Source organism: Temnothorax nylanderi, unplaced genomic scaffold (genome assembly GCF_030848795.1).
Source record: "Temnothorax nylanderi isolate EJ_2023f unplaced genomic scaffold, tnyl_v1.0 TNYL_tig0105_pilon, whole genome shotgun sequence".
Classification (NCBI taxonomy): Eukaryota; Metazoa; Arthropoda; class Insecta; order Hymenoptera; family Formicidae; genus Temnothorax; species Temnothorax nylanderi.
Window position 1 is genome coordinate 47421 of NW_027249167.1, and position 18144 is coordinate 65564.

Here is an 18144-nt window from a genome sequence, read left to right on the forward strand (position 1 = left end):
TTTTTTGTGGATTCTCTAGGAATGTTGGCAAAAAAGGATTACACGAAATCCATGCAACACATATAAATATCATTTTTTAATCAAATATTAGAGTAATAAAAAACATTGCTGTAAAAAGGGCAAGGGTAACTCTTCGGTACGACTTTTATCGATTATAACTTACAATCAGACGCAGATATCTAAATCTCATGAATTTTAACCCATTCGACGAAAAATCGGCTCCAACTTTTTATCACCTCAAAGTTATCAACTGTAAATTCTACTGCTGGCGTTTGCAGTAACATTTTGGATTCTCCAGCGTGGGTAGAAGTTCGCGGGGGCTGCAGGTAGGGGATGGATGGCGAAGGTGAGGATGTGGGTGGAGAACACGTCGATGAGGAAGAAAGGCGCACGACCTGGCGAATCGATCACCCCGAAAAACATATATCCACCGTTCGGATTGCCACGATTAATCAAGTGGGCGAGGACTCATTCCGCGAAGCGACCGACTATTATTTTAGAAAAAAAAAAAAACTACGAAAGCGACGTATCATTGGAGCGAGGGCGAAAATCGGATTCTGAGAGAAATGAAATATTCAAGGGGTGTCGTCAGGTGTGTCGAATTATGAAATGACGCCGGGAATAGAATGGGCGTTATGACGGCACTTAATTATTCCTCCGTGACGAAGACGATCCCTCGCGAAGCGAATTTAACTACAGAATGATGCAAATTTGTCAGTACATAAATTTGCGTATATTGCTCGAATGGTAGTCAGCTAATTAAAATTATAAATAAATAGTTATGAATTCCGCGTATTTAGTTCTCCACTATAAAATGTAATGTGAGATAATAAAATATTACAAGCATCCAATTAGTATAATAAAATATTACAGACACGCGACACATCATTGAATACATTTCCAAGATATACTTTTTTCAACCATCTATTTCTTATCTATTGTTCATTATAGCCATTGTCTTTTTAAAACAAAGTATTTCAATTTTTATTACTTCATTATACCATCTCCTTCCTTATTGCAACATAACGTAATTCGACAATAGCACAGGAGCGATTATAACATCTCGTATACAAACATCGCGTACAAATCACATTACTCACGTAAATTAATTTGAGAATCGTACTCCTCGAGAATAATTCATAAAACTTCGAAATCGTGCTGATACCGATCAAGATGAGTGCCAAGAATCACGGCGTTATGCTGACGTCAAAACTGCGGAGACCGAAAAGCGAGGAAAACCTATTAATGGCTGAGTAACAGTCGCGTTTGTTGCAGAGGTCAATATAGAGCGCAGGGAAATATGGTCGATTTCCTGAGCTGGGACAGCGCAGCAAATGCAAATAATTACAAGAATAGTCTAGATTGAGGTACCGAAGAGCGAGATTGTAGCATCGAATTTCCTGAATCCTCTCTCTCTCTCTCTCTTTCTCTCTCGAATTTCGCCTGATCAATATCGTTTGACCCATTCCTGCCAAGTTAGAAATTGCACTTGCTATTCTCTTATCACTTTATACCATACCCTATATTTTAAGCATTTGAATACAGATTTTTTTGTTTCCGCTCTAAATTTCGCAACGTAATAAAAATACTTTTCTTCTTAAGAATATAAAAATCTTCAAAAAATTAAATATATAGATAGAGGCTTACAAAGAATCAAACTCAAATAAAAATGTTATGACAACAAGCCATAAAACCTAATATATTAGAACGTAAGTCGATCTTAAATTAACATGATTCAACGCAATAAAATAATGGAGTATATAAATATTATTGTAGTAGGCGTAGTTAACCACGCGAATAAGTCTACAAATTTATATTTTAACTAGGCTCCGCAACTTTGAACCACTGAAGATGATCTCAATGAAGATCGAAACGTCTGGTTAATTACACTACCAATATTTATATACTCCGTTATTTTATTGCGTTTAACCATGTTAATTTAAGACCAACTTGCGTTCTAATACATTAGGCTTCATGACCCGTTGTCATAAAAAATTTTTATTTAAATAAAATTCTTTACAATAATAAATTTAAAATAAATGTTAACGTTAAAGAATATAAATAGGTATTAGGGTGATTCAAAAAAACCTTCTTTTTTTATTTTTCGCGATACACCCCAAAATATCAAAGCTTACCTAAAAAAAGAATTTTCCTCAAAAGGGGAGCAAAATCGAACAAGTTTTAGAGGTCGCTACCAGCGATTTTCAATATTTTCGATTAAAAAATCGGTTTTTTTTTTAAATATTCAAAATTGCATAACTTTCCGAGTTTTAATGATAGAGGCATGAAATTTTCAGGGAATCTTCGTCAATTCATGTAGTTTATGAATATTGAGTTAAAAAATTTATTTTCGGAAACAATTTTTTTACGTTTCTTTTGTTTATAATAAAAAAATAATTGTCTATAACTAATAGGCGCCAGCGATCTGGGACTTGGTTTTGATTTTAAATTACATCTAGGTAATCCAAAAACACATTTCAATAATCAAATGCTTGAACATCGGTGAATTTGTTGCTAAAAATTTGTTTAAACAACAAATTCAAAAAACCACGTTACCCGTAATGTAGAAATAACGCATGTCATAATCTTTATTTAGGTGTCTGTATTGCATTCCAACTTTTGTTGTCAAATTTAAGTTGATAGAATAATAAATTATCCAAATGCTACATATTCAATAATTGTTTTTTTACTGCGACTCATATTTGTAAAATGGATAGATTAATAACAATGTTACTTTTTTGTAATTTGTCATAATAATTTTATTTTCAAAGAACAATAAGTACATCTTACAGTTTCGATCAAAAAACTTATAGCACATTAATTGTTTCATGTTACACGGTTATAAGTTTTTCACATTTTAGGGAACGAGCCCTTACGCTTTAATTTTTCTCAATAGCATTAATAATTGTTTTTTTGTTTAAGTTTGGGATATTTTTTCGATGCTTTACGACTCCAAGTATTATTGCTTTACATGGAGTCGTAAAGCATCGAAAAAATATCCCAAACTTAAACAAAAAAACAATTATTAATGCTATTGAGAAAAATTAAAGCGTAAGGGCCCGTTCCCTAAAATGTGAAAAACTTATAACCGTGTAACATGAAACAATTAATGTGCTATAAGTTTTTTGATCGAAACTGTAAGATGTACTTATTGTTCTTTGAAAATAAAATTATTATGACAAATTACAAAAAAAGTAACATTGTTATTAATCTATCCATTTTACAAATATGAGTCGCAGTAAAAAAACAATTATTGAATATGTAGCATTTGGATAATTTATTATTCTATCAACTTAAATTTGACAACAAAAGTTGGAATATAATACAGACACCTAAATAAAGATTATGACATGCGTTATTTCTATATTACGGGTAACGTGGTTTTTTGAATTTGTTGTTTAAACAAATTTTTAGCAACAAATTCACCGATGTTCAAGCATTTGATTATTGAAATGTGTTTTTGGATTACCTAGATGTAATTTAAAATCAAAACCAAGTCCCAGATCGCTGGCGCCTATTAGTTATAGACAATTATTTTTTTATTATAAACAAGAGAAACGTAAAAAAATTGTTTCCGAAAATAAATTTTTTAACTCAATATTCATAAACTACATGAATTGACGAAGATTCCCTGAAAATTTCATGCCTCTATCATTAAAACTCGAAAAGTTATGCAATTTTGAATATTTGAAAAAAAAACCGATTTTTTAATCGAAAATATTGAAAATCGCTGGTAGCGACCTCTAAAACTTGTTCGATTTTGCTCCCCTTTTGAGGAAAATTCTTTTTTTAGGTAAGCTTTGATATTTTGGGGTGTATCGCGAAAAATAAAAAAAGAAGGTTTTTTTGAATCACCCTAATAGGTATATAAAATTATGGAACGTTACTTATTACTACTTTGTAAAGCATCATGTAATGTAACGTTTATTTTTAATTATGTATTGTTTAATTTATATATAAATCCAATCTCGTACCATTATAATCACATCATATTACAAGTATATCGTACGCGCAAAAATTACAAAGGCATGTAATATCATTTTATTTTTGCGTTGCAAATAAACAATAAATGATTTGCGCTATAATTATTAAAATTGGAATTGTTCGAACATCTTAAAATACTTTCAGAAATTTCGGAAGGTCCGAGATATCTTCTGCAACGTCCATGAATGCTCAACTTTGCCAACAGGGCAAGCAGTTTGCGTTTTGCCGAGTGTCGCATATGCCGGTATTCTGAAACAAAAAGACGTTGAATGTAAGTAAAAATCACTCTTATACATTGTTTCGCGCGTTAATAAGAATTTAAATGGAAAAGGAAAAAAAATTCAATGAGAAAGTGACAGAAATTTATAATGTCGAAGATCAGGTCTCTTGCGAGACATCGCGGAATAAATTTCTACTGATTTCTACCGACTTCCACTATTTTTGGAAGGATTGCTTTCGTGCCTTTATGAGCGTGACGCGGTATCGCGGAGCGATCGTTACGCACGCGAGTAAGGGGCGACGGATTAAAAACGACAACTGGTCAAGTGGGTTCAGACTTCAGACGACCCCGACACGGCCCGCTTGTCACGAAGTCAAGCATCGACGTCCGCGTAGAACCGGTGAATTGAAATTCGCCCGGCCACGTGTCAGGTGAAGCACCCGGGGACGACAATATGCACGTGCATCCGCGCGGCTCGTAACTGGATACGACCAGGCGGGGAGGGTTCCATCGTCGGGTTATCGTAGGGTGATACGAGGCCGCGACTCTTAGAGAGCCCACACGTGATGCACTTGTAGATCACAAAAGCAGTGTCGTGTTTCGGGGTAAGGTCGATTCCTCTCTTTCGCCTCGTACGTGCTTATTGTTTTGTTATAACACGACAAATTCTACCCATAAGGTATACGCAGGGTGCTCTTTTGTCTAATCTTATTGTTAGTGCCTGAACAATTCCGAATTAAAAGAACATTCTGAGTAAAATAAATCTTTTTGATAATTTAATGATGGAGATATAAAAACTGTTTCTGCCTTTAATCACTGTTTAATTACTAAAGGAAAAAGTAATCGATGATGCTTGACATAGTATTAATAATTGACTCAGAGAATTATAGAAAGAAGCGATTTATTGGGAATAATTAGTTGGAAGATCTTCTATAGAAATTTTTTGCATGTGACAAATTAAAATGTAATTACACTGTTCAACAAAAAAAAATGCACAGGAACGAGAATATCATTTCTCGTAGTTTTTTGGGCGTCGAATATAATTTTATCAAATTGCTCTATTATGTCACAATTTTGAGAAATTTGCAGTTAAAGTTGCAAAAGGAGCTATTTTAGTGTATTTTGATATATTATATAACTACGATATGTTACGTGTTGGACAAATATTTTAAAAATGATCGAATTTTTACTTTTGATATCCGCCATATTGGCTCTGCCATTTTTAATTTATCAACTTTGATTTCAACTTTGATATCAGATTAGTATTTAGTAACCTGAAAAATTTTTTAGTTTAAATAACATAATTAAAAAATATTTTATAGATCCTTAATAGTCTGTGTAAGTCGCAACTTTGACGCAATAAACCCTATGTTAATCATTAATATTTTTTTTAACTATAATCGACGTAACAAATTCCTTCCGTCACATCTCGTAGTTGTAATATGTTAAAATACATTAAAGTAGCCCTTTTTGCTTTACTAACCGCAAATTTTTCAAAATTGGGACGTGATAGAAAAATTTGGCAAACGTGATCGTATTCAGCGTCTAAAATGCTATAATAAACGATTATTCTCATTAATTGTGTTAAAAAAAGTAATTTTTTTGTTAAACAGTGTTATCATTAATCCTATAATAATTTCTGCTTAGTATTGATAACAAGATCTTTCAAAAACGGTGCAAATATTGCTATAAATCTTCTAATAAAGAAACAAATATATATGTTTGTTAAAATTGCACTATCCTGCAATATTTTAACTTATTGTTATTCCTAACATGCAGTATATAATAGCCAATCGAGAATAAAACAGCGAAACGAAACAAATCGAACCAAAACTAATTTATTTTGATTTTTGTGTTTTAGAATTAACAAAAAGTATCAAATCAGATCTATATTAATAACAATGTAGGTTTTAAAAAAAGTTCCATTTGTCCGAAAATATCACAAATTTCTTTGTCGAGAAAATGATTATCACTACTATTAATGATTGCCCCGCGAATAATCTGAAGAACGAGTTACAATTATTCTACGTCAAAGATTAAAGAAAGGTAACATGGAATTTTTTTATAGATCAAAACTTTAAATAGGCAATGTAACACTGAGTAAATGTCCATCATATGTTGCTGCGTTGTTACAAGAAATGTTTCTGAAATGTGAGAAAGATATTTTATGATGTATGCATCATATAGACGATACACGGGGACAAGGAACTGATGAGACACCGTGTCACGACAGGCCGACGAAGATGAATGAAATAACCCCTGCTTCTCATGCAGGGTACTCTCTTCGGGGCGTAGGAGCGCGATCGATGCAGCGGGCGGGTTTTTTTTTTACGTGATGTGCAGCACTCCGAACAATCCGCGCAGCATCGTGCGAAATGCCATATCGCGGAGCGATATTTCAACAGACACAACATAAAGCATCCCGGATGGGGACGTACAAAAATATCGCTCGATGAGAATTTCGGCCTGAATGAGATTGCAATCTCTCGCAGAATTACAATTTCACTGTCTGCCCTGGTTGACACATTAGAGAGTTGAGAAATTAGAGAGTTAAAAATTAACAAGACACTCGCAATGGCATCTCTCGCGAGTCACTCTTGAAATCAAGAGTGACTATTGTTTTTGAGTATATATTGAAACTTTATTTCCGACGTAGGTGCAGTAAGAAATACGAAAAACTCTGAAGATTTTGTTTTAACATATTAAGGTGCCAATTCATGGGACGCTGAAAAACAGCGTTGAGCGTCGTCACGTGACATCACTATGATGCCAGCGTCAAGAAAGAGAAGTTGGATTTTTCCAACTTCAAGCGTCAAAGCCAAAGCAGCGCGAAGACGCCGAAATTTTGACGCTGTTTTCCTTTTCATGAATTTCAATTGACGCCGGCGTCAATTGTGGTCATGCGACCTTCTTGCTGCTGAAAATGAGCGTCGAGCGTCAGCATGAAAAGGCACCTTTAGATTTTAATAATTTGTATTCCAACAAAGTTTGAATAAAAATATAATATATATAGTTTCAGATAATATCTGTATACTTATTATGGCACAATGAAATGTTGGATTTCCACTGATTAGATAATTCGGGAAGAGATCTCACCTTGTTGAAGACCAAATCATCCGGACACGCCACTGTGCGAGGGCCGGACTCCTCGCAGACGATATATTGCAAGCAGTCCAGAGGGTAAGGCAAAGTGATCAGTGAGTCAGTCGTGACTCTCGTGGTTGGACACTTCGGGGTTTTACATTGAGGCGACAAGGCATCCTCGGAGATATCACCCGGTGGTCCAGCGACGGCGGAAGCAACGATCAGGTAAAGCAGCACCGCGAACATCATCGATTAATTCTCTGTCGCACAAAATCAAACATTTTAGCTGATGATACAAAGAGCTGATGATACGTCAACGATGCAACTGAAAGGATTTTCTATTTTTGCAAGTAGCGAGTGCTAACAACACGTTAATCATATATTTTCTCTTGGCATTTTAATCTATTGTAAGGAGCATGCGGGAGCGCGTGAGGTAGACTTTCTATCTGCCTAAATTATTCTCCGCCAGCGAGTCGTACGTGCTGGCGAAGCTAATGTGCATGCTTCGGCAATTCCCATCATCTAAAATGTAGCCGCTCCTACTTCCTCAGAATGGACGCCGCAACCGATACTTTAAATGCAAGCGTGTGCTGTTGACATTTGCTTAAGCCCTACTTGTTTCACAGTGCGCCTCGTATATATTTAAAATTTTAAAAACTCTTTCTAGTTCCAATTAGTAATTTACACAACAGAAATAACTAGGTGTTACAAAAGCAACAAATGGAATTATGATTAACCCAATTTAGATTAATTTAAATGTAAATGGAAACTAAGCATTAGAAAGTTTCTAATTTAATTTTAATTTTTTTTTAATTTACCATATTGGCTAAAAATAATTGGAAATATTAACTCATGGCAAACATATGTTGAATACATATAAAAACTAATTAAGTCTTGCACCAGTTAACAGAATTGCACCAGTGGCGCCATCCATTAGCGAACGAGGAAGCGTTCGATAAAACATATAGCGATAATTTTGATAATATAAAAATATTGATGAAAGTTTTTTCGTTTCTAATTTGAAGGAATTAATTATTTATGACAGATATCAGTTTCATAAAATTATGCTTCAAAAAATTTATATCGTAAAATCATTTACGACACCTCTTTGCAGTATTATTTAACATTAAACTTTATATTAACATATTTAAATATATTGAATACATTTTTTATATTTATTTTACATTCTGTTTTTGCACATGATAATTATAGAGTTATTAATTATTTCGATCTCTACTATTTCTCTTAATAATAGCTTGCGATGCATTTTGAAGAGATGGCGCTGTGTTACAGAATTAAAGCTAACAATTATAATTAAATAACTAATAAGATAGATAACTAATATTAAGATAACTAATATTCTGTTAATAGCTAGTGTATTTCGGGGTCTGTGTTTTAAAATGTTAATATATATCGACAAATGCACACTTAAAATTACTTGAGTACTTTCATTACTTCTACTTATATTTTTTAAAATTAAATTTTTAGTTTTTTTAAATGTTAAAGTTTATTAAAATTTTTAATATCATAATGTAATTATTTGTAAATTTCTGGCAAAAATTATTTATTTACTAAGAAACAGATTTTTTAGTTTGGAGTTCCTTGCATTTATGTAATCTTAGAAGCTTTTATCGATTTAGATTACAATACAAAATAACTTTTTTATAAAAGACAGTGATATTAAATTAAAACAATGTACAGTCAACTTTCAAATTTGGACTAAAGCACTCGTCTTGAGAGGATATACGCAAAGTCTCAATACTTTCTAGAGAATGTCCTTGTTAAATATAATTATACTAATTTAATACTCGGTTATAATATAGATAATTTAATATTTCTCATCTTTGTTTTTACACCTTACGCATCTATTAACTCACAATTAAATAGGTCAATTTATAGGTAAACAATATCAAATTTTATTAAGTAAACATAAGGATATTTTAATAACGGAGAATTTCTGCGATGTGAAACATTTTTTTATATATAAAGAGTGTCCGAATATTTATTACGACAAAATATTAATTTTACAAGCGCAGTGAGACAGAATTATCAAATATATTTTTCGAAACTTCGAAGTTAACTTCAAATATGGAAACCTTTGAAGCAAATTACCAGTTCTAATACATATATGTGCTGTGTTGGTGTCGACATTGATTGAAAATGTCTGCTGCCGTCGAAAGAATGACAGCAAAGATATATAATAGACTCTGTCGGTAGAACTAGAACGTCTGTTCGTAACGACTCTCGTAATGCGAATCGAACACAACTTGGACCAGCACGCTTCGTTTTTGTAGACTAAAGACTCTAAAAATAAGACGGATTTCCGCATTTTTTTCTTCGCCGCCACTTTCCGGCATTAGAACATCGATAGGTAAACGGCCGAAACAAAGAATATGACGAGCGAGTTTATCCTCGCAACATTAGAAACGAAGCAGGAGATATTGTAATAAAACGAGATAGGAAAAGGCAGATAAGCAGATAGATATGCAGGACAAGAATTAGGAGATGTATTGGAAAAGAAAAGTAGTGTTAAGATGAATAACTTAGGCGCTAGGCTATCCTATAATGAGGGAAGAGTTTGAGCTAGGATTAAAAAATTTAAGAGAAAATAATAGAACGCCAGATGGATTGCAGGCAGAAATTTTAAAATGTGCGGGACAAGAAGTATTAGAAATACCTACTAGTTTATTCAAATTAGTTAGCTGTATTACAGTGTATATGTATACGAGACGGGTGAGATTCCGAAAGATTACAAACGTAATATCATAGTAAAACTCTACCAAAAAGGAGAGGCGCAGATATAGATGCGACAGAACAATTAGTTTAACTTCCCACGCGTCAAAAATTTTAACTAGAATAATGCAAAGAAGGATGGAGAAAAGGGCGGAAGAAGTATTAGGGGAAGATCAATTAAGGTTCAGACGAAATAGGGGAACGCGCGAGGCCATTCTAGCTTTACGGGTAGCAATAGAGAAAACAATAGAAAAAGGAAATAGGGCCTGTATAAGGTGTGTGTTCCCATTTCCTCTCAGTACTAGTGTCAGTAGTCAGTACTGAAAATTTATAGTATACGTGATGTATAACTATAAATTTTCAGTACTGGTACTAGTACTGAGAGGAAATGGGAACACACAAGATTAGTAGATTTAGAAAAAGCTTCCGACAACGTAAAATGGAGAAAGATGTTCAAAATAAAAATGTAGGGATAAAATATAGGGATAGAAGAGTACAATTTGTACAACACTAGGAAAGAAAAGTTAGTGTCTCCAACAAAACTGTTTAGTTAAGACGTTTTTTGACAGCACAACCAAATATCTTGTTTTCCATAACAAGATATTTAGTTACTTCTGATAAATGTATTTTTCTGATTTGTTCTGTGAACCAAATGATTTTGTTCTTAGACTTTACATACAAAAATTAAACATTTTAGTTATTTACCGTAGAAACTACATAATAATGAAATTTTCTTTTACATATTTTCTTTTACATTACTAAGATAATGCCCAATAAGTAGATCGCATTTAACAAAAAGAAATCATTATTATGCTCGAGAATGATAAATCTAGAAATCCGGAAAGGACTTTTAAAAACGTACATATTGAGCATGGCATTGTAAGTCAAGACAGGAAAGGATGAAGATACTCGTCCAATCAGTCTTCGGACTGAGGACTTAATGATAAAAGACGATTTTTCAAGTTTCTGTGTTATATTATTTGAAAAGAAATAAAAGTAATTAATTAATCAATTAAAGGCTGTAATTAAAATTTTTTTATTGCAAATTGCATTGCATTTATTGTCTTTATTTTAATGTCTCTTATTCAAAACATTAAAATTGTTAAATAAATAGCAATTCTTGATATTTAAAAAGACGCTCCAAAATTTTAAGAAAATATTATTTATTAGTAGAAACAATTTATTTATTATAAACTTGCTTATAAAACAAAGAAAATTAAACAAGTTGGCCATTAACAGATTAATAAAATATTAAAGAAAAAAGATGTTTTACCTTAGTGCTCGATGTGGCGGCTAATCGTCGGAAATCAAGATTACTGGGATCTACGCGATGTTCCTCCTTTTTATACCTCTCAATCTGAGTTTAGGAAGCAAGTTTGGAACCCGGATAAATTTATATGACGATCAAAGTTCGATGCATGGACGTTAATGTACGAAAAAAGAAGTTCTCCTTCTCGAAAAAGCTGGTCCGACGAGTTACGTAATTTACATATAAATAAACATACTTTCACAACGATTCTTCATCTATTATGTCCATTCTAAACGTAGTTTTAAACTGGATAGTCTAAATTAAAGACTACACAAAGAAAAACACTCACAGATACTTCTGAGACACCGTGTCGAAGGCATGTTTTATGCCATATTAATTCTTTGCAGCATAAACGTTGTATTTATAAAAAAGTAATTCACATTACATCATGCAGTTAAGGCTCTAGCTGAATCAATAATCTTGAAAAGTTTCTTAAAGATATTTTTAGTTTATTAAAAGGTATAATTTTCACAGCACCTCAAAAATATATAAGAATATTAAAATTAATATATAAAAAGTATCTAAAAAAATTAGACAATTGTTTCTCTCTACATGACATGTAAATACTTAAAAACGTGAGATTTAAAACGTCACTTGTTACGACTGCATAACAATTCGACTTAAATTATTTAACGACTATGAAGTAACAGCAAGGGAAGTTTTCTCAGTTTTTGTATCTATAACCGGAGATCTACTGCGTCTTCTAAAAGGGCACGATCTTTTTGTTCTCTTGTAACAGGTGCAGAGCGCGCAGAAAGGCCCGATAGTCGAACTCCAAGCGGCCGCATTTTTCAATGGAGAAGCCCTTATGTAAGGCGTCTAACTCTCTGCTATTGATAAGCTCTAGCATCCGTCTAACCGACAATGTACTGATCAAATGTCCCTTGGAAACCGTGCCGGTATTCTCCTTATCGTAGTCCTGAAGAACGTACAATTTACTAAATCGTTGCTACTTTTTCTCGTAGAAAGGAGAGAAAAAAACCAGACATTTCGAAAAATAAATAATTGCGTGTCTTCATATTGATTACACCGTGTATGTTGCATTATAATTTATCGCAGCTGCACTCACTTTGAAGATCTCCTCCAGATTCGGATTTCGCATTTGGCACAGTTTATCCATCGCGATTGCTACCATCTGTCGTTCGTCGAAATTCAAAAAGGTTCTGCCGCTTGCCTCGGAGGGCACGTGTTGCAAGGGGACCACAAGCGGAACTTTTTCCAAACCCCCCGTCGTAACGGCTTCTTCCACAACTGCCGCGAATTTCGTATATTCAACGAAGCCGGGTCTTCAGAAAGGAACACGACAGTCATGATAAGAACGCGAAGTTAAAGAAAAAATATATATTCTCTTGACAACAGTTGCGATTTTATAAAATTAAACAATTCTTATAAAGGAAAAAAGTATTAAATAATTCGGAAAATAAAATTTGCTTAGGATTTTAACAGATTAGAGTATTATTTTCTCTTTTTTGTTATTACGTCTATTTCTACATCTATTTTCAATTATTTGTGTTAACTAATTTTATTTTTCCAAATTAATGATTCTTATTTTCAATATTATAACATCTCCGTACTTTAGAGGCGCCTGAAAAACTCTCGTAATCGTATCTACTTCCGCAGTTGTCAAACCACAACGAAGCTGATCTAGACCTCTGATAAAATCAAGCCTCGCAATGACAAGCTGGTTGTGCCTATCGAATTGGCGCATAAATTCAAGGACCTGCGTGCAGAAAAAGATTGGCGAATGAATTCTGACTCAATCGATTCTCTCCTTCAATTAATTAACGACAAATGTAAATTACTTTGATTCTTTCGCGCACGACTTTAGCTTTAATTTTAGCCAAGATCAACACGATGTTAGTCTCATCCTCGTGAGGTTCAGACGGCGGCTTTTCAGCGTTAAGCCTTTTTTTATCCTCCAACATGCGAAGATACAAAGGCTCTACGATCGGTTGGACTTCCAATTCCTGCAGAAATTGAGTGTAGTTGAAGCCTAGATCATCGTTGTACCTTTGCTCCAGAGCGAACACTTCCTCCGGCGACAAGAGTATGGTGGCCGTAATAAGGACTTGTCTTAATTGAGCTCGCGTCACGTGACCGCAATTGTGTCTGATAGTACAATTCAATTAGTTTAAAAATTATTAATATCTTTTTGATATCATTAATGACGTATTTTAATTAATAATATATTTTATTCAGATGGTAAATTATTAACAGGTTTTAATCGTAAAATGCAAATTAATTGCTATTGAGTAATCAACAGGACGATTTTCAAAGCAATTTTAATTTAACAATTATTTTCATATTTATATCCCAAAAGTATATATGATTATATCAAATAAATTTATTACATGTTAATTATAATAAAATTGGTTTCTTTGTTACTTAATTACAATTTAGGTATTGGATATGTAGAAAAGTCCTTTGTTTAAATTTTTTTGTGCCATTGTCAAGATGAGCCATTTAATTAACAATTATTTAAAGATAAATATACTTGTCGTAGTCCTTGAAAAATTGTTTTAAGAGAATTCTCCTCTCTTCGACTCGCTGTCTTACACGCTGCAAGATATCTTCACAAAAATCTCTCATATTTTTCGGCTGGCATTGCCAATTTGATGTGCCCCTTCGAGGTAGTTCAACTATTTCTTGAGGCGGTGATTCCACTTTTAGGCTTGGCAATTTGTCAAGTCCCTTCACGGTGAAAACTAAATCAAGATAGATCTATTAAAGTAGTAAAATATATGAGAAAACGGTAGCATAAAGAGAAAATAGCATAATAAGAAGAAAATATACTGAGAGCAAATATTCTTTAAACTGGGATGTATTTGCACAACCTATAAAATTATAAAGCGTATATTTTTATTATTAATAAAAGCATTAAACAAAAAAAATACGTTTTGAAAATTTATTAGTTATATTATAACTAGCTAAAACTAGCTATAGCTTTTGTACAAAATATTTTATTTCAAACCAACATATCTAATTTATTATTTGGAAAAGATAAAATGTTTTTTCAAAATCAATCTTTTTACAAGAATATTTAGATTATTTATTACATAAAAAAATATTTATTACATAAAAAAACGGCCTCTCAGTTTTCTTATTCTAAAAAGTGCTCTTTGAAAATTTTGTTTGTTTGTTATCTTTTAATTCTATTATATTCTCAATTAAATCAAATAATTTTTATTCCATTATTCCATTTTTTAATGTAATAAATAATCTAAATATTGTTATAAAAAGGTTAATTTCGAAAAAACATTTTATCTTTTTCAAAAGAAAGATTCTATAATTGAAGCAAGAGAAACCAGTCTGTTCTTAGAATATATGTATACCATTAGAACTTTTATTATAATATATGATATTGTACCCCGATCTATATCATCCTCAAACATGCGCCAACACACACGATCGGGATCATCCGGATCCTTGTAAAGCGCAATCAGGGCATCAACTTCCGGTTCGAGCAGCCAGAGACGGCCCAAGGACGATATTTGAAGCGCATCCAGTGCTCTTCGAAATTGCGAGACTGTCACTCGATCGACATTCAGATATTCGAAACCCTACGGTCCAAATCGCTTAGTTCTTAACGTTCTTAATCAATTTTAGTTCTTAAGCCCTGTTAAGATCACGCTTGTGCGACATAACAGGAGGACACGATAACGAACAATAACGACAAGCCGTACGTTACGCACGATAACAAATTGATTAATCCGCGCGTATATGAGGTTTCAGCATACGTGATAACGCTAATTAGACGCGCGACGTAATTGGATTGCGGCAACCTTGAAGAACTCGTAGATCCGTATGCGGTGCTCGAGAATATGTCTCTGGATGCGTTTAACGACTTCTGACGTAGACATCGTCTCTCTCGTCCGTTCCATGACCGGATGGAACACCGTTTGCTTACCGAACACTTTACTGGGCACGATCCTACCGATTTCCGGTCGTGGGAGTTTCGGCAGCTCAGCCGTGATTATTCGACCGGGAAATTGATCGAGCAACTCCTGTGAAATAGAGCAGAGAAAGTAAGACGTAGCGTACATTCCAGAGAACATACATTATGTTCCGATTTCCTAAATATATGTAGTATATATATAAAGATTATAAAGAAGCGAAAAAAGAGAAGTTTCTAACAATAAGAATAGTACCCCGCCGAGATCCACCATTCCATGTTCATGTAAATAGCGTTGAACCTCATCGACAGCTTTTAAAAACGCTACATAATTTACAGTGTAAACATCTTTGGCAAATCTCTTTACAAGTAGGCGAAACTCCTCAGCTCCAAGGACGATGCCCAGAAATTTTAAAATCCGACCGAAATGGGCGAGAGTAACCGTGCCGACATTCTTCGCGATCTACGAAGCATCTTAGAATAAATCAAAAGCTATTAAACTTCCCTATTATTTATTTTTTATTAAACTAATAAAAAACTCGTGTTTTTTTATAATTTAATTCTTTTTGATATATTAAAATGAAACGACCCTTTTCGAAAATAGAGAAAGTGTCTTAATGCAAAAATAAAATTGAAGATGCTTTTTAATATATTTACAAGAGAAACTCTCTAAATTATTAAAAATTATTAATTTATTACCAGCGAATAAGTAACATGGGTTAGCATAATTATTATGCTTATCAAGAACACAAAAATCGAAGGATAAATTACAGATGTGATAACGTTACAAACCGGGACAATTTAAAGATAAATCATGCGGAACATACCAGCTCGTAATCTTGAAAGTATGGCTGAAGAACAATTTTCCTTTTGCTCACTAACACGGCGATTTGAGTGATTATCAAATTCAATTTTCGTGTTTCCGTGCCGCTTAGAATATTTACATGCAGCGGATCCTCCCATTCCAAACCGGTCACGAGGCTCTTGTTTTTTCCAAAATCAGGGACTATGAGAGATATCGCAGTAATTATTTTATCTGCATGCTAGGTATGTCCTGTTTTTTTTTCCCCAATTTGATCACATTGAATTGCTCTATATTAAGCGTATGTTAGAGATAAATAAAATCTCGATGGATAAAACGCACAAAATAAAATAACTAAATAAAAGAAATTACTAATACTAATATTAGTACTAATTAATAAATAAAGGATATTACATGTCGAGAAAGAGAGAGAAAAAGATCAAGATAAAAAGGAAGAAAATAAATAAAACGCAAAATTCTGAATGTATTTATATGAAGTCAAATGTCGGTATTTTATTCGTTAAATTTCAATGGCAAAACTTGTTGTGCCACGATAAATTAACACAAAAGAGAAAAAAAATTATTCTTTGTTAATGTTCATAATTAGCCTTGGAAACTTGTTTAAGCAGATGATTCAGTGTTTCGCTTTGATCATGAGATAAGATTTTGACATTTGCCGTGTAACAGAGAAACGATAATTATCAAGGATTTTCTAAAAAATACGTATTACATAAAAATAATCGTTCATACCGCTATCGTGAATAACTTCGCAAAATTGTGAATAAAGAATCCGACCGTCCTGAATTCGAAAATAATCCGTCAGATCGCAAATCTCTTTATCGGATAAGCCAATCACGCCTTTCAGTGGTCCAGCCAAAACGGAGATAAATTTGGATTCTGTAGATTCAATAATTAATTACGTACATACGTATTTCAATTAATGCGTCGTAAAGTAATCGCAATTTTAGATAAAATAAATTATTTAAACATTACTGTAGCTCAGTTTTAAAATAGATTACAAACTAACAGGCGATCAATATTTGACCACTTAAATCAATGAACTGTACATCGCGAAATTTAATAGCCGAGTATGAATATTTGCATAATTTAAAAAAAAATTAAATTATTTTGCAAATTTTCTAAATTTTGCATATTTTAAATAAAAACCTAATATTCGAATTTATTTCTTCAAAATCATAAGATACATTCAAATATTTACATACCTCGTATCAATTGCTTTTAACGTAAATGTTTACTTACTAACTTTAACACAAATCTTGAAAATTATGCATTCAAAATCTAAATACAAAAAGTATATACACTGATCGTACATACAGTTACTTATCATTTTTAGTTATAGTTAAGAAAATAAATTGACTCGACGAACATGAAGAAATGTGTTATAGATAAAAGAAGAAATAGTTGGACTAATAGAAATCCAAATAGGAGTAATCGCACGTATTATCTCGACGATTTTCCTCTATATCGAGCGTCCAGAAATAATCGCTCCCACTCAACAGCTAACTTTAGAAGCGCCAGAAACGATCGCTCGTCTCGGTGCCAATGTCCGATATTTATACCTGATATCAAATAACGTTTGTCGGGATCCAGGGGTCTGTAATGCTCCCAAAGATTGAGCCCGACACGAAACACGGCGGCTCGTATCTTATTGCAAGTACGCCAGACATCGTGCAGCTTCAGAACCTAAAATCGCTTTTTCTATCAGAGTGCTTGGGACGAACGTGGTCGGGAAAGTCCCATTTGCGATTTTTTTATCATCAGAAAACGACGGAAAAGGCATCCGTTTTTACCTCCTGTTTCCGCGGCATGTTTGTACAATTCCTTCCGCGGGTCTCACGAAAATTTTACGCGATGCTGAAATCGACGAAATCGTGAAAATTCAATTTAGTATAAAGACAAAAATCGATCGCGCACACGCGCTGAAGTAATGTGCATAGGGTAGCTTGCAAAAAAGATTGCTGCATATATCTTTCTCCTAAGTTGTCGAGCAATGAATATTAAAGTTTATTATTTAATTTATAGTTTATTATTAGAATTTTACGAGTATTTATGTAAAATATATAATTTTATACGAATGCCTGTAGAGTGTGTGCGTGTTC

At 33.2% G+C, this 18144-nt stretch overlaps 2 protein-coding genes across 2 annotated transcripts; both read right to left on the reverse strand.

The window, feature by feature from the left end:
* Positions 1-4018: 4018 nt before the first annotated feature.
* LOC139775816 (uncharacterized) lies at positions 4019-11327 on the reverse strand. The gene is made up of 3 exons (XM_071712106.1): positions 11295-11327; positions 7301-7548; positions 4019-4233 (listed from the first exon to the last, which is right to left on the reverse strand). The coding sequence occupies exons 2-3, from the start codon at positions 7535-7537 to the stop codon at positions 4174-4176; spliced, it is 297 nt and encodes a 98-aa protein (XP_071568207.1). The 5' UTR covers positions 7538-7548; positions 11295-11327; the 3' UTR covers positions 4019-4173.
* A 706-nt stretch (positions 11328-12033) lies between these two features.
* Positions 12034-17853, reverse strand: LOC139775798 (uncharacterized). Its single transcript, XM_071712074.1, has 12 exons — positions 17836-17853; positions 17605-17728; positions 16775-16921; positions 16050-16228; positions 15479-15685; positions 15113-15334; positions 14698-14890; positions 13825-14035; positions 13133-13439; positions 12905-13050; positions 12400-12616; positions 12034-12249 (listed from the first exon to the last, which is right to left on the reverse strand). The coding sequence occupies exons 1-12, from the start codon at positions 17851-17853 to the stop codon at positions 12034-12036; spliced, it is 2187 nt and encodes a 728-aa protein (XP_071568175.1).
* Between the last annotated feature and the right edge of the window lie 291 nt (positions 17854-18144).

What these genes read in the sequence shown, in the direction of transcription:
- LOC139775816 (XM_071712106.1), bottom strand. Translation starts at nt 7,537, where the DNA reads ATGATGTTCGCGGTGCTGCTTTACCTGATCGTTGCTTCCGCCGTCGCT. An exon ending in ATGATTTGGTCTTCAACAAG is followed by an intron (nt 4,234 to 7,300) that starts GTGAGATCTCTT and finishes TTTTTGTTTCAG; the next exon opens with AATACCGGCATATGCGACAC.
- LOC139775798 (XM_071712074.1), bottom strand. An exon ending in CGAAGTTATTCACGATAGCG is followed by an intron (nt 16,229 to 16,774) that starts GTATGAACGATT and finishes TATCTCTCATAG; the next exon opens with TCCCTGATTTTGGAAAAAAC. An exon ending in GTTTTTCAGGCGCCTCTAAA is followed by an intron (nt 12,617 to 12,904) that starts GTACGGAGATGT and finishes TCCTTTCTGAAG; the next exon opens with ACCCGGCTTCGTTGAATATA.